Here is a 27,011-nt window from a genome sequence, read left to right as displayed (position 1 = left end):
TATCCCAGGCGGCTCTGATGCGTAAAAAAAAAAAAGGCCATTAAAGTTATGTTTCACTCTTGGCTGATCTGGTGATATCATGGTTACTGTGGTAACATCAAGTGCGGTGTAATGCTGCAACAAACACTTGCTGAGCAGCTACTTTGTCAGAGACACAACAGAAGGAGCAACTGGTTCATCTGTTTATAGCCAAGCTCGCTCGTGTCGTTTGAACAAAGCGAAGTCAGTCGATATTTCGCCTTTTCCCATCATGCACCGTGATCTCATGCTGTGTGCAGCGATGCGAACAGTAGTGATGAAACACGTTAATTGTTTATTTAAAACTGATCTGCTGTCAAAAAATACTCCAAATGACTGTAGTCTTGTTTTGTTGATGTATTTTTGAAGAACAATCGGGGTCAGTGCAAACCACAGGGACAGGTACGTGTAGTTTTCTGAGGCGGCTTCACCATCAAAGCCACGCGGGTGATTTGACAGCCCAATGCTTTTAATGTGAAAAGGCTCTGATATGACTTTGACAAATGAACAATAAACCGTGAGGCTGAGATTAATGAGATAAGATAACAAAAAGCCACATAAAATATGTGCATTGTTTCCAGTGTGTAGTCGCGTAATTTTAATTGAATGAAAGAATTAATATATAAAGTAGGAAATACATTTAATGGCTGCTGGTCAAAAACGCTGACCCTGAAGGGTATAAAGAACAGGGTTTGATTTCATTAAAGTATTTGGGATTATAACTTAGATAAAGAGACATTCTGCTGAAGCTTCAAATAAGTTGTTCTGAGTCGATTCTCTCACAGAGCCTGTTAGAAATAATTAAATTTCACTGGTCTTTGACATTGAATCAAAGGGAGACAGATAGTGTTACATGTGTCTGATGAAGACGAGCCTTATCTCAAGACTCACAGGCATCGCCGGCGATCTGAACACAACCCAAATATTGGCAGTTTGTCAAGTGTCTAAACCGATTTGACGTTGATGAGAAAGCTATGCCACTCCGACAGAATAAGTGTTTCACTTGTGCCAGAGTAGGTAAAACTGCTGATACAAGCTGTCTCTCAATTGCCTAAAGTGCCTCCTTTGTCAGACTATCAGACTGCGAGCCCCTCACGCTGTTGTGAGATTCCTAAAGAAGTGGCATCCTGCTACTCGTACGCTTTACTACAAAAAATCTGCTTTGATAGAGCACCAGGCACCTATCCACTTAGGTGGAAACTCAAACGTTCACATCAGCTGCAGTTCTGATAGAAATGTGGCCTTAATGCAGCTCGAAGCATCCGCATGTAAAGCCCAGTTTCCACTGGTCAAAAAACACACTATCACCCTCTAACAACTGGATTCGTCTGCAATGGGAATGAAATGAATCGGCCGTCACTCCCAGGTCAAATGACTCGGAAGTAGACAAGTGTGTTTATCGGCTACAGCTCCGATCGGCAGTGATGGAAACGTGACACCGGGGTGAACGCGCTCTTTGTCTTTATTTTGGCAGCCGAGACGTTAGGACTCGCATTAAACTTCCAGGCGTTGGCGCGTTAATGGCCTGTTTGTGTTCTTATTCGCTTTTTACGTGTCGGAAATATAGTTTTCTTCATATCGTGCAAAACGCATCACTGGCAAGACACGCAGTCGGCATAGAGTTTGAAAGCGGGATTGAAGTAAAATATATAAAAGTTTAACACTGTCACTAGTCGCCACGGTGGTTTCTTCTGTCGTGTGATGTGTTTCCCGTTCCCGACGCGTTGTGTGCAGTACATTAGTGACGTGGAATATGGCTCCCGGGGGAAAAACAGAAAGGCAAGTGCTGCTGCTGGCAACGGGAAAGGACTCGATTGCCATTTTAAGTGGGTTTACATGCATTTGAAGAACCTGCATATACACACTACTTTGTGCAAGATGTGGAAGTAGACTAAATATTGCTAATGCAGTTTTTCTTCTGTATTTTTCATTCACTTCTCATCGGTCGTGAAAGTAAAAATATACATACTTCTCTCTGTCCCAGGCAGGAGCCAAGTCTCGTCTGAGTTTATGCTTGGAAAAAGGACTGTGTGTGTGTGTGTGTGTGTGTGTGTGTGTGTGTGTGTGTGTGTGTGTGTGTGTGTGTGTGTGTGTGTGTGTGTGTGTGTGTGTGTGTGTGTGTGTGTGTGTGTGTGTGTGTGTGTGTGTGTGTGTGTGTGTGTGTGTGTGTGTGTGTGTGTGTGTGTGTGTGTTCCTACAGGGGAATACAACACAAACACACATGCAGCTGCATGTTGGGAAGCTCAAAAGGTCCATTTAAAAGTTTTTTGAGACAGAGCAGCAGGATAAAAATATTTTCAGTCTGCAGAAGCATTCCTGCAAAGTGCATGTCAAGTGTTTTCCTCTCGGTTCTGCTATCTAAGTAATGGAAGCTTCCTCTGCATTGTAAAGCTCCTGGGCTCTTAACAATATACAGAATACACTTGTATGTATGTGTCTGTCTGTCGGACCTGCAGAGTGACCAACCTTTTCAATCCCTGGAAACAGGATCCTCTTTTCTGTGTAAATCACTCGCTTTCAGTCTTTATCCACTCCTGTTTGTTTAAAACAATGTGTGCTAAAGATGAATGTTCTGACTTCAATATTTTCTTTTGATTGTTAGCACATGTCTGGTGCACTGAAGCTGACCTTTGGTTCGGATACAAATTGTGTTTTGCCAAGCCCTGGGCTCAGTGCCCCTTAAGTTCGGGAAATGGTGTTTTAACTCTTCAGCTGCATGTTTAAAAAAAAACAAAACAATTTTCTAATAAAATAATAAGGAATCAATCCCAGCGGAAGAAACACAGATTTTCATAGCAGCAAAAAAGAGGGATTTTAATGGAACACAAGAAAAAGAGCACAATCTCCCACATCCTCTGTGCTGACACCAAACAATTCTGGAAACATATGGTTAGCCATTATCTTTTCTCTGTTTACTACACAAAAAGACATGGAGAGAGGAATAGAAGAAAAAAAAATGAATGAGAGGGAGAGAGGGAGCGTGTGAGATAGTCCTGGGTGTATTCAGTAGGCGTCCGTGACAGTGAGAGAGCGCTGAGAGATGAGACGGAGAGCGGAGACGAGAAAGATAATAGAGGTGAGAGTAAGGTCAAAGCTTTGGTCCGTCTTAGGAATGGAAGGGAAAACTTTTGTTTCTGCTCCTGCACTCAATCAGAAATTGAACCAGCCAACCTACAGAACAAGGGGCCTGGTGGAGCGCGGGCTTTATTGACAGTGAAACCAAATCCGCCGGCTTTTCCTTGACTCCTTTCGCCTTTTTACCCCCACGGTAGATTTTAAGGGAGACTTAGGTCGCTGGCTAGAATAATCGTTGATTCGCTCTTTCGTTCTCGCATTTATGGCGAGGAATTTGCTGCTTTGGATACGTATTTGATTTGCTCTTTGCGTGGGAAATTCACTTCTCTCCCACCATCATTGCCGTTTACAAACCCCGGTTTTACAATATAAAAATCATTTACCTCCTAGAATAACTGCTAGAAACTGCTGGATACAGCCATTGCATGGTATATTTATCTGTGGTCTACTTTATCTATGCAGTATATCTATATATTTTTGTCTGTTTTTGTTTTTAACATGTTTTAATCCTGCATGAGTTAATGTCATGAACCCCAGTGGTATCCATCTCTTTTCACTTGTTGTTCCTTGAGTGTATCTTCCAGGAGGTGGAAGAATCCTGCCTTTCAGCCTAGGAAAGACTTAAATAATATATATAATCCTAACCCTTACCTGAACCCCAACCCATGCTTATGAATCCATTCATTTGTTTTCTCTCTCACTTTTTGAAATCTTAACCCCCTGCCCTGTCCACTTACCCAAACTCTGACTCAGGGTCAAATCTAACATTTCTAATGTAAGTGTAAAGTCTCCACTGCTCCTTGATTATTTTTTTTTTAAGACTAACACTAATTGAATTATAGCTGAAATAATTATGGGTTGTTATTTACACAACAGGATTTAATTCGTCCCTAGAGTTGTTGCAGTTATTCACACGCTTGACAGGTTTTTTTCTACTTTCCCTTACCTGTAACAAGCAATAGCTCAGTCATGTAAATATGAAAATTGGCTGTTTGTAAGCAGCTGGTATTAGTTTGACCCCTGGAAATAACACATCCGTCAAGTTATTGTTCCGAGCAGAGTATTTAAACATGTCTTACAACGTGTCTGCAATTGATTCACCAGAGAGCGTGCCCTCTCTTATAAAACAAACAACTGCCTTTTATTGTGAAAATACTTTCTGACATCTTATTCCTCCCCATCATCTCCTCCTCGTCTCTGCTCCCGGTTCAGTAGCAGCAGACAGCTGTGTCAAACAGTGAAGGAACTTTTGACATTGACTGGGAGTGACGAGGCAGTGCAAGCAGATGTCTTCCTCTTTGCTTTGGGAGAAACGGCATCCTTGACCTTGTCGTGGCTAATTTTAGGGCTCGGCTTATCACAGCACCAATGTTTATATCTCCCATTACACACACTGCCTGTATGCATGTAATTATGGCTGCGTTTTGCAGCCAGGATGCTCCCGGGGGTCGCGTTTGAACGCCGGTGTGCACTCGCATATAGAGACGCTGCACTTTATGTTTTGGTCATAACATATTTTTGTGGTGCATACACAGACTCCCTCTCATGCATTTGGATTGACTTGTGTTGTGACGTGGACGCGTCCCTGCCACACTTCCGTGCACACACTGAACAGACACGCAAGCATCCTCGGCTCCTGCTCTCTGTCATTTAACTGTCATCAGAGCTGTGGAGCCTCCTTTCCTTCGTCCACTCAAGAGAACATTATAGAATAAAAACAGTTTTTTAAAGATTATAGCTGAAATAAAATGCTGGAGTACTCCACCAATCAGGTATGTGCAGCACTGCATGCCCCATCCCTGAGGTTCTGGCACTTTTGTTAAGTACCTCCCCCCGACCAGGGACTTTTTTGGGGGTAAAAAGATCAACCTGGAACTTTATTTAGACCCTTGTCCCTGCGATTGGAATTCAAGGAGTTCCCGCAAACGTTCCCGGTTCGAAAGGCGGCTAAAGACTCGTAAAAACATTTTTCTGCCAGCAGCTCCTCTCTACCTGTGTGTCAGTGTTTCTCCTCTCTTAGCTGCTCTTTGAAAGCTCGGCGCCTGGGCCAGTGTCCCAGACATGATCCTCACAGCTGCCAAATCTCCGTCCTGTTCGACACCGGCTTTGTTAACTCCACTCATTCGTGCACAAACACAAACACACAAACAAGCATGAAAAAAGTTTCTAAAGCATATTTTGTACAAGCATCCCAGCGTCACTGATTTTTTACACGTGTGTTAATTTTCAACACGCGTGTTCACTGGCGCCTCTGCTTCTGTACGAGAAGAGGACAAAGAGCCATATTTTTCTGGCTCATCACCTAATATTTCGTGGCACACAGCCTCTACGCCCATGTCTGCAACAGGCAACATAAACACCTATCATCCCATCAGATTAACTGGAGAAGAAGTCAGTAGCCGGGCCGGACTCCAGCCACTGACCCCGACAGTATTTCCTCCTCTTATGTCTCTCTCGCTCTTTGTAGCTCCCTCTATATTTCAATGCTGTCTATGCTGTAGTAGTTCATTCCCTGTATTTCACTCAAGGCCATCCTTTATGTCTCGCTGTGACTCACCGCCTCCGCCTTCTCCCCCTCTCTGCCACAGTTACACCTTGATTGTACCTTTACAGCGGTAGCGGGTGACAGTATCAGTTAAATAAGGTTATAATGACACAACAGAGAGACGTTAAATGTACTTAAACATTTACACAAGGATCAAAGCTGTGCAAACAGGAAGCCAATGGAGATATAGCTTCATTGCACAAGCGTCTTTGCAGTTATTGATTGAATCAGCATTGTCTGATGGTTTCTTTCATGTGAAACACAATATGTACCATGTAGTTCAGCGAAAATGAATTTACAAATGTGTGATATGCTTCTTCAGCGACAATTATTTATAATTGCACAATGATATTATAAATGTAGAAAAAAATTAGAAAAAGGCTGTTCTTTGTCCGAGATGGTGACTTGAAATATATTGGATTATTTCATAAAATTGTATAAAGCCCAAAGATATTAAATTTACAATAATATAAACTGAAAACAACAAAAAATCTCCGCACATTAAAGAAACAATTTGGTCGTTGTGCTTGAAAAATTACTTAATCAATTACTGTGCTATTGAAATTATTGCGGGTTAATTTTTTCTGATGATTGTCTTATTGAATCAACAAATTGTTTGTGCATTTAGGTTAAATATAATCACATTGGAACTGAGGACTTAGGGAAATTTGTTTATTAGTGATTGCACCTAACGACGCTGCTGTATTACTGATTTTTCATTTTGTGTAATGGGCTGCGTACAGCGACAATTTTTAATCATTACCCTTCTCTCTCCTAGGCGGAGTTGACGGGCATTAAATGGCGCTGCTACAGCTTCCGCGGCAGCGGGGAGTACGGGCCGGTGATCTCGGCCCCGGCCCAGGACGACCCGGTACTTCGCAGCTTCATGCGCTGCGTGCAGGCCAACCTGCTGTGCGTGTGGCGGCGCAAGATCAAGCCCGACGCCAAGGAGCTGTGGATCTTCTGGTGGGGCGAGGAGCCCAACCTCTCTGACGTCATCCATCATGAGCTGGAAGGTGAGAAAACGAGACGGCAAAAGAGGAGATGAAGGATGAGTGTGGCCTCTCTCTTCTATCCATCTCAATTATTTTTCCATCTCATCAGGCTTCACTTCAGCCTCTGTTTATGCACTGAAAGTTCAGGTTAGAGGCTTCTACAGACTATATAATTTTATGGCGGATTTTTATACTGCATCAGATTTTAGAGACCGGGTAATGATTATGTGGAATATGGTTGACTGATGGTTTTAGCGGATTTAATGTAAAACTTACTGAGAAGTAGTGAATTTTGTGTTGTGTGTTACAATGAGATGTACGACATGAATTTGAGTTGTACAAGTGAAGTTTTATAGTGAAGCATAATACCTGTGTGTGTGTGTGTGTGTGTGTTGTACATGAGCTGTGTTGGCTGAAGCATTATGTAGATTCAAGCTGTTTGGTCTGCTGCGGATTCAAGCTGTGTGCTCTTTGTTTAAGACGTGTCGGGTGCATTGATTTGTTGTGTGTATGTGCATAGTCCTATACGTGAGCCTCATATAGCACATATTTGAAATGGGTTTGCTTTGCAGCTCCAGTGTTTATTTGCTTCGGGACCATCACTGTGATGAAGCTCGCAGCAATAGGATGGATTTTTCTCGCCGGTATTTACAAAGAGCATGTGTGTGTGTGTGTGTGAACATTACACTGAGATATCTCACTTGAGAGAGTGCTACTGTCAGCACTATTGTCCCTATTTATAGAAACATTTGCATTATCTGGCTGGGCACGTGTGTAGAAGTCTAACATATCGACTAAGCCTCGGGAAGACAGGGAGAGGAGGAAACGGGAGAGGGATTATATCAGGTTCGGTTTCTCTGAACAACAGTCAGGAGGAGAGAAGCAGGAGTATCGGATGCAGAGGTTGGAGCGATAGTGAGAATTCCAGTCTTCAGTTACCTATTAAAGCTGACTTGATGTGAAAAGGCCTTTCAGGCACTGCAGCAGATATTGGGCAGATGTTCTCGCTGCTGCTGGGGAGAGTCCTATACTCGCACTGTGCAGGCATTTGTAATAGAGAAAATACACCATGCACATGGGCTAAGATGACATTATACATTTAATCTCCAGAGCATTTATGTTTTTTATTTGTGTACTACTGCGTGTTTTGCTGGTACTTTACATACATAAACCTTTGATCTGTGATTGGTCAATCGCTTCCAGTGCATGTAGGAAATGTCAGCTGCCACACTCACTTTACCTGGCTTTGTTAGGAGGTGGACCTATAGCTGTTAGCCATGCATTATGCAAATCGGGGGCATTATGATGTCACATTACATTACAACGCCCCGGGTGTATTGGCCGGATCGCTGACGAGGCGTTTCAGGGGCAGTGTTTTCTGTTGGATTGTGGCTTCGGACAAAAATGTTGAAATTATTTTCAGTTTCAGGTTGGGTTTGGTCTACTTGACTTTTTTTTACGCTGCTTGTGGCTGTTGTCGGGGGAAACATGAGGTTCAGGTCGGGTTCAGGCCCAGAAACAGAATTCTCGTCGTGTTCCGGTCGGGCTCGGTTAATTTCCTCTCAGCTCAGTCGGGCTCGGATAGAAATTGCAGCCTTTGACTTTTTAGCTTAAAAAAAAAGAAAAGCATAATACGTCTCCTTTAAAAGATCAGTAGCTGGTGCCTGGTGAAATCACACAAACGCAGAGTCAGTGTGGCGAATGTGTGGCGGCATTCAGAGCACAAATGTGTCACTTGAGGCCATATAACAAGTATGTAGCTGTGTGACAGTTTAGCATTACTTCACCCATTTGCAAGCTGCTAATGGCTGCCTAAACCGTTAATTATGGCTCCCTTAGAGAAGCACACTGAGGTTTAATACAGTTAATAATAATCTCAGCCTGTTTAATTACACTTTATAGCTATTGATTCTTTTGGATTGCTTGTGTGAGTAGTGTAAAGATTTTGTTATCCATTATTTTTCTGATTGCGCAACATGGAGATGCAGTCTGCTACTGACGAACGAATTAATGGCTCAATTCAACAAATGTACAATGGAAAAATATTTGGTTAATTAAAGTCAAGTGGAGCGTTTTTAGGGGATAAAGTTCTCAAAAACAAGCTCAAAATAAATTCAATCAGCGACTTGTGAATTTTCGGTTGTGTGTTTTGCCGCCAGTATTAATTTAAGGTCATAGTTCAGTTGTGGAGAGCCTGTGCTAATGTAATATGGCTCTCGAGGAGGATTACTCTCCAACTCGACAGATGCACAGACTCTCACACACATGCTGCCTGCAATTATGATAATAAGACTTCTTTACTCATACAAAAACCTCACAGGTCTCCCTGCACAATTCCTATTAGGCAGTGAAAATAGCAGTCTGGGTGTGAGAAGGAGTTAAGAATCGTTCATCAAACCTAAGGTGGATTTCCCCCAAATTAGAATCGGTTGTAACACGGGGAATATCAGTGTTTTACCAAAGTGTTAAAGAGCTACTCGACTGACTTTCTGTCTGCTGTGGGAATGTCTTATGTGTTAGATTTCTCTCCCCGGCAGTTCTCTCTGTCGCGTCGCCGCAACTTCTTCTTTTTGGTCTCTCACATGTGTCAGTCTGCTCCTCGTGATATTCCTGGTTGGTTGACTTCTCGCCTCGTTCTCTTGCTGACCTGATCATTACAATAAAAAATATTGATATAATACATCACGTGCTGCTACCTCGGGGACAAATGGATTCATGTATCGAGACGCTTGCATTAAAAAAAGTCCACAGCAGTGGACTCCTTGACCCCGTACAGGGTGTCATCTCTCTGTGTCCGATCCATAAATACTCTCACTCCCACTTTTCCCTTTGGCGACAATGAAACAAACCGCCCATTAACATTTCAAAAGAAGATCATTCAGACCCTCCTGTGCCGTGACAGTCACACATTTCTGATGAGGAACGAGCAGTGTTGAGCACAAAGCAACAAAGATCCTCTCTCTATGACAGATATGGCTCATACAGTTAATGTGGCTTGGATATTGAAAAGAAAGCAGCACTGTGTTTTTGTCCTGCTCTTGGTGTGGCCCAACAGTTGAAAGGAAACCTAAATAAACAGTGAAACAAGCAGAACAGCAGCCTGAAGCATAAACTGCAGGGAAGTGCAGCCCCGCATACATTACATTTACATTTTCTGAATGTATTATTATACTATTTAACTTACATCTCACTGCACATTATAACATTCAGAGTAATTCATTACAAAGCATGTAATTCATTATTTGAATTGACAAATATCAAAGCAGTGTGGATTGACATGTTGTTGAATTAGCCGCCTAATTCACAGTCTGCTAGCGGAGCAGTGAATGGATTAATTTTCAGAGGGTGTGTTTTTTGTGTAAGACGAGGATGTTGCATAACATCTCTTACACAACAACAAGAAAAAGGCTGTATACAGTTTTCTACAGTTCAGTTTAAAAAAAAAAAAATGCTTTAACCACAGTTTCCGGGCATATTGGCAAAGTGGGGCCTAATTATATTCACACTTCATTCAATATTTTTACACCACTATTTTTCAACATCCCCATCGGCAGTTATTACAAATATATTTTAGAATTACATACTAAACTGTTAAACTGCTCCTTTGAATCCTTATAAATACGTCTATAATTTCCATTTTGTTTGTTGTTATGAACTCTGAAGTTGTCAGGAAGTTCAATAACAATTTTTCCTGGGTAAAATTAAAACTGCTCAGAAATGGCACATAAACCTCGCAGGACACTTATGGAGTCAGTCAAACCAAAGTGTGCATACAGTTGCTTTTGATTAGAGTTTTGTGATATTATTTAAATTAGCTGCATTTAGGTTTGGCTGACCTCTCTAAGTTTATTTGTTTTTGTATTATGAGCAAAGCATTTTTAAGTAAAGAAAAACTGAATCTGGTTTAAAACTCCTCAGAGTGTGGTGGAGAAGAAGCCATGAATCCTGCAGTGCGATCGCAGTGTAGAACTGTTGAACGTCTTGATATTGTTAGAAGGTGATGAATCATCGTAGCAGAAGTTACGTCTAAATAAATCATGCCTTTTGAGATGGTGCCAGCAGCGTGAGCAGCGATGATCTAGTGTTACCTCTCTGCTGCTCTCACACTCGACTCCAGCACTCTCTAATATTGTCTTTGGTTCAATGACAAGTGTTTAAACATGATGTTCAACACATGGCACCTCACTTTCTTTAAAATCAAATGACATTGGCCTGTAATGTATACAGCATATTTAATCAGAGCCCGAGTAGAGTACAGTTTGCGAGCAAACAGGATTAATGGGTTGAACGGACTGAGTCATCAGCATGTTGCCAGCACAGCCGCAGAGAAAGTGACATATTTTGGACCTGACTCATAAATATGAATGCACACACACACACACGGACGTAGGGCACATATACATATACAAATGAAAATATGATCTGAACCTTCTGGTTACGCAACCCGAGCGTCACAGCAGATTTGCATATGCACAGACACACGCAAAGGCAGTGAAGTCATTTATAGTGCAATGTCATCACACACACAAACAAACAAACACACACACACCGAATGAATATGTCATCGCATCAGTAAAGCCGTTTTCAGACATGGCCTCCGGGAGAAGTCTGGAGAATAGGGTCTGGACATTCTATGGAGGTTTCATATATTAATTCCACTGCGGAGATCATATGTTTGTGTTTCCAGGACATCGACACCAGCGTCAGCCCTTATCTCCAAAAGCCCTCTTGACATCTTCGTCAGTGTCTTCTACATGTGTGTTGCCGCTTTTTTATCCTGAGATATCTGCAGTCTTTTTGTTTTTTGTCATTCCTAAATCTGTCGCGCATTAGAAACATCAACACCCCCACTCACTGGAGGTGAATCCTGCAGAGGATGCTTTGTTCTTGCATCGGACTTTCTGCAGACTTCATACTTGGGGACTGGCTGGAGAAAGTCTGCAGAAAATCCAGAGGCTCTCACTCGGACATTTGTGTTCTCACATACAGAAAGTCTGGAGGATCTCCAGTGCCTGTCTGAAAGAGGAGAAAGAGATGTCAGTTGAAGCAATACAAGAACAAATTTGGAAATTTGACCAAAGGCACATGCATTTGTGTTCTGTAGCAGCCTCTATATTTTATTTGTATTCTTATTTTTGCTGTGTTATTGATTTCGGTATTCAGGCTCACATAATTTAAATGGTAATGCTCACACGTTATCAAATTTGTTGTATTGTGACATCCCCGGTTGGAAGATAGTATTATTTATTTATCATTTAAACAGCACAACAAGCTTCTCCTGAAAAACACGATCGCTTGAATATTCCAAGTTTATTGAATTAAACATCATTTAATAACTAAAGTCAATGTATTTCTAAGTATGGACAGAGCTGTACACCTGAGTGCTGCAACAGGAGTGTTCACTTTCTTTCATTCTAACATGATATTTTTGCTCGTGTTGATGTAATTATTGGAAATACCTGCTACACTGAAACCACCACATTCTACTCAAAGTGTCATTTTATCGCGTTACTGTGACAACAGTGATGTAAGACGGTGGTGAATTATTTATCGGCTTGTTGAGGCCGATAAATAATTGAAGTGTACATGAAGAGCAAACAGATGCTCCGGGTCAGTGTGGTGCGTGTGCGAGGGCGAGGCTGCAGGGGCCTGCGAGGGGCTGCAGTAGACGGCAGCGTCGGTTCAGGTTAAGGTGTTTCTGCTCTGAGAGAATGAATGACAACTCAAAATGTGTTTGAGTTGTGTCCGGTAAAAACATGGCCTTAGTCACAGCCGGCTGCAAACAGACTCAAAGTCAGCAGCCACATCACACCGACCAAAGGCAAGCACACACAGACCAAATGAAAGCCCTCACAGCCTTCTAATTAAAGGTATTGTATATTCTTTTGGAAAACAAAAATTTGTGGCGTGAAGACAGAGACACATGGAGAATGTTCAGGTTCTTTTATAATTTGTATTTTAATCTATTTCACAGAATGGAAATGTGCTGGCACAGTGGCAGCACTTTTGTTTCCAGATCACATTGGACAACGTAGAGACGCTGAAATGAGGAAGAGAGTTGATGAAATCACAGAAACTATAATGCAACAGCACCTGACTCCACTTTTGGAAAGTACCTAGAATACCTCGGTATGAATTTGCTGGTACAAAAGGCATCATCTGTGTTGCATTAGGGTGTCATATGGGATTTGTTTGGGATGAAATGTGGGTTTGCTTGTTTTTATTGAAACATATCCTAATACAAAAAGAAGCAGGAATTTGGATGAATGCCTAAATGTTGCGGTCTACTGTCTGTTAATGAAATCTGTTTATATCCCTGTCTTGATTTTCTCATCTTACTTTGTAGTTGTTGAACTGCACTGTCAGCTTAGACAGGAATAGCAGTTTATGTTCAATCATATGTAAAACAAAAATCCCTGTCTGCAGCTGTTCTGTTTATATTAACAACATGACATCAGAATGTTCATTTCCTGTCAGTTTTTTCAGACAGAAATAAGCAGTATTCTTAAAAACATGATGTATAAAAAAAACGTAAAACATAAAAAACCATTTAGTGCACACTGTTTCCACTGGGGTTGCCCATGGTTCGTTATTGGGGGCCCCCCCCTCTTTTCTTTAGACTCGAGTCGTTGGCCCTGTTTTCACACCACATGTTTTTTTTCCTGCTGCCCTGAGACCAACAACACTTTACTTTCAACAGTCTATTCTATATGACACATGGGGACTGATAAAGTTTCACCCGAGCTGAGCGGTTATCATCTGTTCTTGCCTCCCTGACACCTCTGGTCTAATACTTGTCCACCACCTTAACCTCAACCTTTACAAGACTCTGCTGGTGTTTTTCTTTTGGCAAGACTTCCCCATCAATACTGACAACACTGCAGTGACTCAGATAACAAACTGCTGTGGGAGCCCCGCATCACAGCAGTAATCTAAACCCACCACATCTCCCAAATCAGAGTATATCCACAAACATATTACTGCCAACATCTCCGTCTGCATCTCGTCCGCGAAGCTGCCGCCAGAATTTGATCCGAAATGTCCCTGAATTTCTCCTGTCGCATTGACTTTAAAAACAAAACTCATACTTTCATGTCACGACCTAGACGCCTGGCCATGCTCTTTCTGTTCTGGTACAATTGTCCAATTATTTATCTCTTCCCCTGCAGTGGCCTTGCAGTCTCCTTTATTCGCTGTGGAGGAATGACTTTCCCACCTGAGTGAGATGAACCATTACTCCTCCTCCATAACAGCTTCAAATTTTACATCTGAGTCATATTTCAGTCTCTATCTCTCTATTGTTTACAAAATAGTCCTTTTTTAATAAACCTTTTACCTTCATCCAATCCATCATTTTGGATTTTCAGATTCATATATCATCAAATCCTATTCAGTCTCAAAGAATGAGATAGTTACGATGCCGCTTAAGTGTTCCTGTCTCTCAGTGTGTTATTTTTCCAGGGGCTTTTGTCATTGAAGCATATTTATTTCATTTTACGTATATTCAATTTGCACATTTTATGTTATTTTCCATTCTAGTACTACAAAAACATGATAACATCTCAAACACAGCTTCCATTAAATTTGCAGATGCCCTTCAACACAAATGAAGACTCAGTAATAAGTGCTACATGGGCCGTGTGGCCACTGAGCCTTGCAGCCTTTCCCGTGGGTTGATGATTTCAGATTTTTAAGATATTCTGGTGTTGCCCTCGTTATAAATTACTCTGATTCAAAAACCATCAGCTATGATCACTGAAATGGAAATGTCAGTTTGTTTTGTCAGCCCAAAAATATGATCAACGGGTCGGGTGATGACTGCTGAAGTGGCATGTGACAGCGCGTACAGGGAAAACACCGCGATGGACGATGGCACCAATAATCATTAGCAAAAGCCCAAGATCAATGCTACATACAGGGGTTTTAAGGTATTTGAGATTATTTCTATACTCAACAACTTGACCGGTCAGTTGTCGGCGATAGACCAATGCCACAGGAGTATTGTAGCAGGATTGATCTATGGATTTGCTGATGAGACTGTGGATGTTCTATAGGAGAAATTCTACGGCAGAAAACTAAGTGCTGATGACTTTGATAACACCATAGGCGGCGCACCCGTGTGCCACCAAACCAGCGTGTGGTCAAGGTGAACGCGGGAGCAGGAGGAAGAGTTAGCGGGCCGTTCACGTAACGATGCGTCGCAGCTGCTGGCGTAGTTATCAGATCATCTCCGGCTGCTGAATCATTAATCAGATCCCTGCCACATAAATGTTTTTTTTAAAAAAGGTATTTGAGATATGTGCTTCATATTAAGGCTGCTATTGGGAATTAGTATAAAAATCATCTATGTTTTTAGTTTTATTTTACCAAGAGCGAGCTTTTCACACCCCTAGAGTTTTCCTTTTTCTTTCTTGAAACTGTAGTGAAGCTGAGAAGAATACAAAGAAGGGGAAATCCAGCAGAAAAAAAACCCCTGTCTGACTGGAATAAATCCTTGCTGGGGGTGAATGTTGTTCCAGAGAAGGGAGTCTTAACCACACTGTCTCTGAGAAATGATGTGCATATTTAATTCAGAAATGATCTTAAAGACTGCAAACTAAAACAGCACAGGTATACAAGGCAGCAGAGAGACAAATAAACATCATATCTTGGACGCATTATTTCACATTAGCAGAACAAATTCAGAGTTTTTTTGTTTTGGGGGGGGGGGCTATTATCTTTCTCTAAAATGATTTTCCGAGTCATCACAGTTACCAGTGGATGTGCGAGCAAAGTGAGATAGGGGTGAATTAAAAAAACGGGGTCGTGCATACCCATTATCAGCTGAATGGTTGGCTGGTGCAACAAAGATATGTGACCAACAAGTGGATTAGAGCAGCAATGCTTATGAGAAAATAATCAGAGATAATGGAATTAACAGCACAGAGAACCAGATTGAATTGGACATGACTTCAGGCACTGGGTTTAAACAAGGCGAAAAAGAAAATCTGTGCCAAATATGTGGGGAGAGTCTCCGCTCGTCTGTCTCCCGCGTTGGAAAGCTGCAGCTGGGTGCTGTGCCCTTCACGAACGGAGCTGGTTGCCATCTTTTGTGCGACTGGAGGGGATGTTGAGTGTGTATGTACACATCATGACAGGTTTGTGTGGGGCTCAACTGTGACCGTTGTCATTGTGTGTGTGTGTGTGTGTGTGTGTGTGTGTGTGTGTGTGTGTGTGTGTGTGTGTGTGTGTGTGTGTGTGTGTGTGTGTGTGTGTGTGTGTGTGTGTGTGTGTGTGTGTGTGTGTGTGTGTGTGTGTGTGTGTGTGTGTGTGTGTGTGTGTGTGTAATTGGCCGAGAATGTGTGTGCTGGCAGAGGTCGCAAGGTAATTGTCCTGTGAAAAAAAATGGTTGCCAAATGTGTGTGTGTGTATCAGAGCGTGGGAGGGAGGGCTAACCTCTGCCTCCATCTGTCCACGTCTGGCTGTGAACTCATAATCTGGCCTGTGGAGACAAACCCTCTTCACCACTTGCCACCTGCTTCAGAAATACAGGTTAGATTGAGGTTATTAGTGTTATGCATCCGCTGGCGAGGATGCTCAGGTATTAATGGGCTGTTCATAAATTCTTGTTTATTTTAGGGATCTATATCTTATGGTGGAGTATTAGGGCCTCTTAAAGGGGTGGCAATATCTGAGATATCGAGAATGAAGTTGTAATATTTGCAGAATAATTTTAGACTTCATGTCCTGTTTGAGGGGGGATATGAGATGATCTGTCTATCACCTGCGTTGAAATAGAGCGTGTTTTCAATTTATACTTTGGAGGAAAGAATAATTTCCTCTTTTGTGGTGGGGGAAATGTTTTGTTGTGGTCAACTGAGGTTATCATGGGTTATATCTGCATGATATCCAAAGGGGTTTTGTAGTTTTTCAATGAGATTGGTTTTCTTTGATCCAGAAGGAGTGGAACGCCGGCAAGCACGGGTTCTCTTTCCTGCTTATTTCCTGAAAAAATACTCTTTTCTTATTAAATTATGACTCTATCCTCATAATATTAAGACTTTCTTCTCTTTAAATTACACAATTCTTCACAATAAGGACTTTATTCTTGTAAAATTACAACTTTTCTCTGATTAAATTACGATTTAGATTCTCATAATATTACGGCTTTAGTCTAACATCACAACATTATTCTTGAAATCTTCTTCAATATGACCCTAATACTCTCTCGTAACATCTTACTCTTCACAATGCAAAACATATGTAAAACCAGCTTATTTTTTATATTTGCATTTGACACCTTAACATTTAGTAGTTTCAATTACCTCATTTAAAAGTTTTGTAAAATGTTTTGTAAAACTCTTCTTTACGAGTGTAGATTTTCAGAGTACATGTACACCTTGTATACCCACTCATACAAAGACAGGTATTTACAACATGTCCACCTAATAGCACATATCGCATCCAGCTCAGTACATCCACAATTTTCTACTTATGGGCCTCCTTGAATCAGTGACGGGTTAAGTGTTTTGCTGAAGTGCATCTCAGCAGCAGTTGTTAAGTGAATGGAGGCCGGTGTCCATTTCCCCTCCTTGATTATCGCAGCCTGGATTCAAACTGGTGATCCTGAAGTGCCGGCTCTTCATGATTTACTGCGAGCCGGAACCTCCTGATCGTTTGGATGGCGAGAGCGAGGAGCTGAATATACTGTGAAATCTAACCTTTAAGATTATATTGGGGCTGACACCTTCTCAGGTCCATCGCATTATGTAAAAATGTTAAGCTCTTCTAAAATAGTTGGTGTCAGGGTGTGTTTTATAATCCGTCATTCCCCTCAGCTCTCCACTTTACTGCTCGTTCTGATTTTTCAGAACCACATTTACCTCGGTCGAGCAGGTTGTGTTTTCACCTCTGTCTGTTTGTTTATTGGCTGGTTTGTATTTTTGTTTGTGAGCAAGATTACACAGAAACTGGGCCAGGGAAGAACACATTAAATTCACATCTGATATCTTTAAGTGTGTGCAATTTGGTGCAGCTTACATTCACTCACCCTGTTCCTGGGCGCGCTTTATGGGTAGAACCATGTTTTCTCCAATGGTCAATCCAGTGGTCCATCATCCATCATCTTCAAAAAAAAGTTTTGATTGACTTAATTAACTTATTTAATGTTCAACCTGTGTCTGATAAGTGGTATAGATAATGGGTTGATGGATGGACGGATAGATGGAAGGACGGCAGAAGCGATGAATGCAAACACACGTTGAACCAGTCGTCAGGATACGTGTCGAACGCTGTCGGTAGAGAAAAGGTGCCATGGTGCAGACAGGAAAGTGACCAGATAATGTGGTTGAAAGTACTAATTTCTCTAAGGTTTTGTTAGAAAGTCTTTTAAGGTTACGACTTGTCGTGAATTGGTGAATAGGAAGTAGATGAAAGCTGTTAATGATTAACGAGACAAGGGCCACACGGGTCAATTAGGGTAAAATAAAGCGAGCAGGAAGTGAATAAAAGAGTCAATGAAGATGATCGACATCCAAAGGTATTTTCCATTGATGAAACATTCACCATGAAGAACAAAAACGTTTTCATAGTGAAAAGCCTACATTCTTCATCAGCGGCCTTCTACACAGAGGCATTAATATCATCCTGCTGAAATGTATCCCTTTACTTTTGAAAGGCAAACAATAAGTGAAAAGGTATGAGCTCATAGAACGAGCCGAGCGTCGGTGACACCTTTTAAACAGAGAAATGTTACAGGTGCTTTTACTACTAATCTGTGTTAATTAAAAAATATCCGGCGCTGATCTAAAATGACTCTCGAGCTCTTTTTCCTGTGTCAACAAGTTCATTCATTCTTTCCTCTAACGCTCGCCTCTTCCAGCCCTGTCTCCATCCCCCCCCCCCTCCTCTTTTCAGGCTTTGTTGTGCTTTTTCTTCTCCCCCTCTCCTCCCTTGTTCTTGGGGTTGCTCTCTGTGATGTTAGGGGTGGCGAATGCCCGCGACCACACTTGGTTCCTTGGCAAATAAAAGGTGGGAGGGGTGGTGTGCGGTTGCCAATCAAGGCCTCCTCCTTTATTCCTCCAGGGTTTGTCTTATAGGAACAGCTCTCCAAAGCACAACTCAAACAGAGGGAATGAATAATTAGCCTCCCAATCTTTTTTTTTTTTTTGCGCTTGATTCAGGAACTAGGTCACTGGCTGACACATGTGTTCAATAGGAAACAACCTCGCTGAAAAGGAGGGAGACCTATGGAGGTTATAAGAGCCCCACCCCCCCCACCCTGAAGGAATTCAGCTTTGCCGAGTCAGAGAGGCAGAGAGAGCGAGAGAGAGAGAGGACACAAGCGTTTGACTTTTTTCTCCCTGTCTGGCTTCGGCTGGTGAAAAAGTGAGTCACATGTGGAAAGCGGTGATTCCATGATAGCAAAAAGAAAAAGAAAACATGAGCAAGAAAAAGAGGGGAGGAGGGGCGGGAAGAGTGGGAAGAAGAAGTGGGAGGGGAAGGACAAGGGAGAGATACATATAGTGAGACAGGGAGAAAGGAGGGGGGGTGTGTGATGGGAATTCGTGCTTCAAAAAAGAAGAAAAGAAGTGGTTTTGTGCAGAGTGAGAGGAGAACATCTGCGATTTCTCTTTGGGCACTCAGATATGCATTTGGCGAGTTGCTCCGCACATGTTTCTTTTATTTTCTCGTTTGCCTCCCTGCCAGCAAAAACAACACTTATTTAGAAAAACTGGTCACTTCGCACCTCCTGTTCACATCTTTCCCTCGTCTCATATCTGCGTGCGAGAAACTATCAGTCTGTTCTGCGGCTATGGCTGTTTCTGACGAGGGTGGACAAAGCGCTGTCACATATTCACTTTTAAAATTCATCGTGCGGAGATGAAAAGCTTCCTCTGGGGGTGGTGGCGGGATGGCTTTTCCTCGGGGGGGCAAACGCACGTGTCGAGAGGAAACGCGAAGGAAACGAGGAGGGAAGGAAGCAGAGCGAGGCGTGAGGAAAGAATCGCCTCAGTCATGTTTACTTGTCTGCAAATTTGCGGGGAAGGACGGAGAATCTCTGATTACCTTCCCTCCTCCTTCGTCTCTCCACCCCTTGTGGGCCTGCCGGGCGTGGCCTGTGACCTCCTGACCCTGTGCCGGCGCGTGCGAGAGAGAGAGAGAGAGAGAGAGAGAGAGAGAGAGAGAGAGAGAGAGAAAGAGATGGTAGGGGTGAAGTTTCCCAGCTGCACAGAGCAAGGGTGGGGGTGTACGTTTTTCCTTTGCAAGCTTTCAGTTTTGAAAGAAAAGCCACACACTGAAAGAATGAGAGCTTTGTGTGTGTTTGTGTCTGTGTGTGTGTGTGTGAGAGAGAGAGAGAGAGAGAGAGAGAGCCAGAAAGAGGTGGAGAAACCGAAGAGAGGGAAAAGATGAGGACAGAAAGAAAAGAGTTTGTGAGGGAATTATATTTGTGTAAAGTATGAGAGGGTGAAACTGTGAAAATATGGGAAACAACAGTGGGGGTAGGGCAAAGCGTGAGTTGGAAGGTGGAGGGAAGCACGAGGGAAAGGGAAGAAATAAAGTGTGACACTTCTGCTTTAGTGTTCGGAAAGATTAACAATCCAGTGCTTGTATAGCATATCCTTTATTGGAATCCCCAAATACAAATAGAGTCTGTTTATGTATTTGTTTTTTCTCCTGTGTTTTGCCTCTGCAGCTCATTACAAAGGCGGCTGTGTTCTAGTGCCGTGATTCATGTGTAAGTTAGAAAAGAGGAGACGTGTTTCTCAGGCCTGAACTGCAGCGGCCCTTTGGAAACACAATAAACAGAAATGTGCGGCTCACAAGAATCACTCAACTCTGTCCTTTGATATGTCTGCACAGAGGATTAATGATAGAGATACATATATAACATATAGTGTAACATGCAGCGCACAGTGAGAACAGCTCCCCCCTCCTCCTCCTCCTCCTGGACTCTTCAAGAGCACAGGAAACAGGAAAAGTCATTACAGGCGTCTCACACTCAGCGTGGTCACAACCTTTTCCAGCTCCTCCCTTCCAGCAGGGGCCTGTGCAGCGAAATGACCAAACACAGGATCCACTTCTTTTCTCACGCCATCGCCCTCATAAGCAGCAGACAGTAGATCCATCATCTGATCAGTCATAGTTAGACTTCTTTCCTCAGATAGTTGTTAGAAGCTGCCTCACATCTACAAATTCGATTGAACCAGTCTCCCTATTCCCGATGCCGAGGTGTCCTTGGGCAAGATGGTGAAGGAAATTGACCCCAGAAAGCTGTCTGAGAAGGCTCTGCACATACTGCATGAATGAGTTACAGCAAAACTGTTGAGTAAAACACTTTGAGTGGTCATCAAGACTAGAGAATCGCTATATAAACACAGACCCTTTACCAATTACTTGCACTTTATAGTCTCCGTCTTAAACCTGGTGCACCATTGAGTCCTATGTTGTCTTTTTAGGTTTCCTTAAAGATGTTTATATACTGATACCAGCATTGTAAATGCCTCTGAAATGCGGAAAATGTTGGGTCAGTCGTCTGCGATGTTGGGCATCAGTGAGTGCGCAAATCTATGACCCGGTCCGATAAGTAAATTAGTTTCACCCGGATAAAACTGCGGTTTTCTTTTCCTATAAGTCACTTCTTCTTCACCGCATCAAAACAGAAGCTGCGCTGAACTGCCATTGGCAAGCATTGTTTTACGAGCAGCGATGCAGAAGTAATTTCCAGTTGTGTAACGTTTAGCCAGAGGTAGCTAAAATATCTGCAACTTGGTAATGTTTCACGCTGGAAGTGCACATTAACAGCTATTTAAAGGAAGTAATTGTTGTGTTTCCCCTAGATTTATGTATTTGTGTTCTTTTTTCAGTTATGATTGTCAAACTAGATAATGAAATGGCATTCATTATCTGCATGTATTAGTTTTTCAAGTTGTTTAATCTCAGCCAAGACATACAACAATGATGGCAATCATCACTTCCATTCAGGGTTAGTAGCAGACAGCTGTAAAAATATGTTGCATAAGATGTTATTTTTCATAAATGTAATGGTATTAGATAATCGTTACTGGGAAGGAAAAACTGCATCAAATTGACTTGGACTGACTGGGTGTCATCATACGTCACATGATACAAAGCAGTATTTGTTAGGTGTTCAATATTTTCTCAATAGCTTTCAGCAATTAAAGTACATGGCAAAAACCTCAACAATAATGAAATACTTTTAGAACAAAAAGCCCCCATGTTAGCTCTATATAAAAATAGCCCTCCTCTTCATCTTATTTCAGTCTGACTCTAACATTGGGTTTATGTCGCTTCAGGACATGAGAATTATGATACGTCGACTAAAGCTAAATTTGTTTAACATCAAAAAATGAAGCCATATGATGTAAATATATTTTTAAATAAATGATCAAGGATTAAGTAGGATGAATACGGCTGTTGTCTCCTTCCTTCCTCCCTTTTTGAAGACGCGCCAGCAGCCTTTGATTTCTGCAGTTTTCGAGGCCTCTCCCTCTGCATCAAGTGACTTCAGCGGCCAGATTGATTTTCTCCCCTGGCGTTTTTTATGACCAGCATAGAAATGCTGATTTTGTTGCAGTAACCACTCAATCAATGCCTCCACAATGGCTGCTATTTCTCCTATAGGGGCCACAGCTGTTAGGTAAAACAATAAGCAATTAGGAAAATTACTTGGAGTTTTTTTTGGAGACTGAAAGCCTCCACATGTTGACTCTTAGCCTCGGCTGTCTGTCAGGAATGAGCTCAGTCACATTTTGAACCACTTAAAGCAGTGAAAGAAGTTAAACACAGGCCTGAAAAGACAATAACAGCTGTTTGTTTATTCAGTTTTATATTTAATATTTAGGTTCCTATTTTTCCCCCCTTTTTGATTTCTTCCATTTGGGATGAAAATCACTTCTTGGTGATATCAGTGAAACAAATATGCGCCCTCATCCGTATCTGTATCTTTAATACTGTTTAACCACACTTCTGGATCAAAAGACAGAGTAACTAGAATCTAGTGTTAAAAAAACTGGGATAATGAGATCCCGGCAGCAGCGATCATTTCTGAGAAATTCCCACTCAACCCTGTAAAAACTGCACATCTGGATTGTTTCTCTCTTTGGATTGGTCGAATTTTCACCCTTTTCTGAGTATTAGTGCCGTATTTAAGGAAAATAAAATTGAGAATAAGGTTGTTATTGAGAAGAAAGTCGTAGTATTACAAGAATAAAGTTGTAATTTACTGAGAACAAAAGTCATAATACTACGAAATAATCAGCATCCAACAGAATGGCTTAGAGGTCAGTGAGGTTCTTTCTTCAGATCAGAAAGTTTCTTGCACAAAGTCCTGATACTTGTTTGTTTATTGTGGTTCTCATGAGCCAAATCAAGTATTTTGTAATTTTTGTAATCATTTATTAAAGTTCAATTTGACAAGATGCTCCACATCCCTCAATTTAACAACAGGCGACAGGCTAATCTTCTGATACCCCCCCCGTAAAATGACATGGAGCCTAAAATTACGACTTAATTTTATTGAAATATTATGACTTTTACTCATAAAATTCCAATTTCATTATTGGAATATCATGACTTTACTCTTGTGATATTTGACTTTAATTTAGATATATTTATTTACCCTGTGATATTAAACTCATCACCATATCACTTTAAGTAAAAACCACATCATACATCATATAATGTACAAAACGATACATGCAAAATTTATGTGGTTGAATATGAAAAAAAAGAAGATCAAGTTCTACTTTATCTAATTTGCTGCCGTAAACAAATGAACGGTAACGTAACACCCTGTGGTGCAGGCGCAAATGTGACTAAATGGTTTGAACTGTGGCCACAACATGCAACATCGCGGCTGTGAATATTGTTGTCAAACTGTTGCTGCCCATTGGAAACGTGTTGCTGATCTGAAAAGATTGAATTCAACACGTCCTCACAGGTGACGTGAGACATCTCAGCTGTTTATTTTTAAATTGCTCCTAAACTATTGAGGACCTGACTGAGAAATGTGTCCTCATTCTTTACATTAAGTTCTCAATGGAGCAGACACACCATGCAGGCACCGCTGTGAATGAATGAACTGCTGCTGCCTGCAGCGAGGTGAGCGCTCCATCTCTCCCACAATCCTTGCAGGGGGCTTCGCTGTCAATCAGTCTCTCTCTCTCTCCGTCTCCCTCCTCTCCCCCTCTAGTGGCAGTTAGGAAGCCCTGTGGAGTCCCGCTAAGCCTCTCAATAGCCGCCCTGCCTCCCACCTCGAGGCCCATTCACTTCTAATGAGGTGCTCAAGTGTCTGTGGCTTAACATGAGGGTCAACACCACAGAAACGGGCCCTTTTTTACGCGGCTAGTTCCAGCCGCCCTGGCGAATGCTGCAGTGATTAATGATATCATGCTCTTATATTTTAATTTAGCCTCTTTGGTTTTAATGTGCAACAACGTCACCGTGAATATTAATCGCCTACACGGTGTTATAGTTGCATTATTCAGAACATTTCCATTTATTCAATTCTCACGTGATAGTCAGAAAGGTGTTCTCTTTTTCTCTGTGTTGAAATCTACCAGATACTTGATACATGGATGTCCGGCTTCCGCTAGCTGTTTGACATCTGACAGATTATTTTTGACAGCTGCAGGTGCACTCTGCAAAAGGACGTATCGCTTCGCTCCACCTGAATCCAAATATCAAGGTCCTGAACCGACCTCGTGCCCTGGAGACGGCTCTGCACACGACAGACAAAAGGCCACTCTAGTCGCAGTCGATCTCTCGTCTCCCACTTCACAAACGCCTCGTCTGCTGGAATGACGAGTCAAACGCGTCTCTTTTCGTCAATAACCTGCCCTGATGTGGTGCCGTGGTGTGAGCCGAGCGCAAGCGGGCTGTGTGGCCCCGAAGGGAGTCAGTCGGTGGATTCAGTCTGAGCAGGCACGGGCAGAGTTCAGTGTCAAGTCGATGACACGGTTGGTGAGAAGGAAAGAGAAACAACTCACACGCGGTGGAAGTCAGAAGAAAAGAGCAGGCGCTGTGTTTTTATAGAGAGGTGAAGGTTTAAGGGCTGTTTCTCTTTTGATGTTAATTTGATATTTTCTGTGTGTGCATTTTTGAGTTAGCGTCACCCACTCGCTGCTGCACAGTCCGCGTCATTGTGTGTGTACTCTTCCACTCCACAACTATCTTCAGAGCCCATCAGCTGCCGAGGAGTCTCTGAGCCTCTGGGGGCAACGACCAATATTTTGGGACTTCTTGTGTAGTCAGCGGATTCTGGGCCAAGACTCCTCATTCCGTTTGTCGTACACAGTTTCAGTCGAGTCCACACGTTTTTCCACACAAAACCCAAACAGCAATACTTAGGTAATAGGTGTTTTAGATCCAGACGATATTTTGGCTCATCTCTATAATCAGCTATCTACCTAAGAATGCAGATAGATTAAAAAGCAGCTAGCCAAGCATTTTTGTCAATGTGCTCCGCCTCTGTATCTCTCCACACAGACTGTTAACCTGCGGGCTACATATTCACATTCACATCTGTCTATAGAGATAAATATTAGGGTTTGGGTATATTGAAATAAACTTGTTAAGGTCTTTTACTGCAAGAAATATATAAAATCAGGTGGCCTCTCCTCTCCTCTCCTCTCCTGCACTCACTTCGTTGAATCCCCTTATGGCCCATTTACAGTATATCTGACAATATAACATCCACCCAGGGTCACATGATTTTATTCAGATGAAGCACAAAGGCATCAAATTCAGGTATTAAAAGGCCCAAGGATACGTGGATTATTATGCCGTCATGCAGACCATCACCACTTAGAAACATCTGTATACACAAACTATAAATACATGTCGTCCTCACCACAATCAGCGATGGAAACACAAATAAACAACGGAATATGTGCTTACAGATTTTAATGAATCTATTTATTTATTTTACTTTTAATTCTGCGACGAAATCCAATATTCTAATTGTGATTCCACGAGAGCACAATAACAAAATGTGTTTTCATATAAATGTGCAAAACAGTTTAGACACCAAGTGCCATTCATTTATTTATTTCCCACTGACTTATGGGAAAACACTTGGCACTTATCACCTAGCATCCATTCGTCCGCAGCAAGCCAAACATCAAAAGGTGTGTGTGTGTGTGTGTGTGTGTGTGTGTGTGTGTGTGTGTGTGTGTGTGTGTGTGTGTGTGTGTGTGTGTGTGTGTGTGTGTGTGTGTGTGTGTGTGTGTGTGTGTGTGTGTGTGTGTGTGTGTGTGTGTGTGTGTGTGTGTGTGTGAGCTAAGTGACTGTCAAATTACATAAGAATGTGGGATAATACTGTTGCTGGCTTTTCTTTGCACAGTTGGCTCTTTATTTGATTGTCAGGGCTGGCGAGAGGCCTACACACTGTTTTACTGTCAGCATCATACAGAGCCCGTTTATATCTCTAATATATCTCTTTCCTCTTTTACTCTAACGTTCTTTTTGTTCCTCTCTCCATGACGTTCCTCCTCACGGCCTGAGCCTCTAATCTTCACCTCTACACATATTACGGTGTGTTATATTAGAGAATAATCGCACTTTGCTCTCGATGCCGGTGTAACAGTCACTGTTTTTATCACAACATTGACTCTGCACTTATACCATCAATATCTTGTCAATCATAAATTACACCGTCAACATGCTCTTTTACTAATGACATTCTCTGTGGAGTCACGTGCAGCGTCACACTGAAGAGGAACTGCAGGAACCGAAACTTTTCTGTTTCTATTTCTGTTTATTAAATGAAAGACAAATGAACAATATTCTGTAGAAATACAACAAAACATTTTCGATCTCTCAGAAAGTGAAAGGCCAGGACTGACGTTCTTCCTTTCTCGTTTACATGATGAGAAAATCTGAGCTGTGAGCGACTGGTGTTCGCTCGTGTTTGCGTGGCGGTGTAACATCATGCCTGGAATCATCCCTCTTTGTTGTTCAATTATTTATCTTCCACCCTATTTCCTGCACATTGCCATGACGATTCCCTCGCCCTGGAGTGCGTAAAATGTTTGTCTGTGGAAAGAGTCCCTGTTTGCACGTGGAGAGAATGAGCCCTCGGAGAATAACACCTGGTCACTTTATCCCTCTGTCCGTCTGCTTCTCTTCTCCATACCTCCTGTTATTCTTGCTGTTTTACAGAAGCAGACACACTCACAGTAACACTCGCACTCCCTTGTTTTCAACTCTCTGTCCTCTCCTCCTCCTCTTGCATGCCAGCAGAGGTGCTCCAGGCTCCAAGTATATTCACATTGCTGGAAGCAGTGTGACGTGCTGTGCAGCAGAGCCCATGTGAATAAACCACAATCTGTGTGTGACTTCAACGTGTGACATGATATATTCTATGCACATGTCTG

The 27,011-nt window shown here is 42.2% G+C and overlaps 1 protein-coding gene across 4 annotated transcripts in view; it reads left to right on the top strand.

Annotated features, from left to right (window-relative positions):
* LOC118125622 (mediator of RNA polymerase II transcription subunit 13-like) overlaps positions 1-27,011 on the top strand; it is a 75,471-nt gene that overhangs the window by 11,465 nt on the left and 36,995 nt on the right. For all 4 annotated transcript variants that reach the window (XM_035184401.2, XM_035184400.2, XM_035184398.2 and 1 more), the window contains exon 2: positions 6,417-6,654. In XM_035184401.2, the coding sequence (XP_035040292.2) occupies positions 6,417-6,654 (238 nt within the window). The remainder of the gene's footprint in view (positions 1-6,416; positions 6,655-27,011) is intronic.

This window comes from Hippoglossus stenolepis, chromosome 18, assembly GCF_022539355.2.
Source record: "Hippoglossus stenolepis isolate QCI-W04-F060 chromosome 18, HSTE1.2, whole genome shotgun sequence".
NCBI classification, from domain to species: Eukaryota; Metazoa; Chordata; class Actinopteri; order Pleuronectiformes; family Pleuronectidae; genus Hippoglossus; species Hippoglossus stenolepis.
The sequence above is the reverse complement of the archived record's forward strand: the minus strand, read 5'-3'. Positions and strand labels throughout refer to the sequence as shown.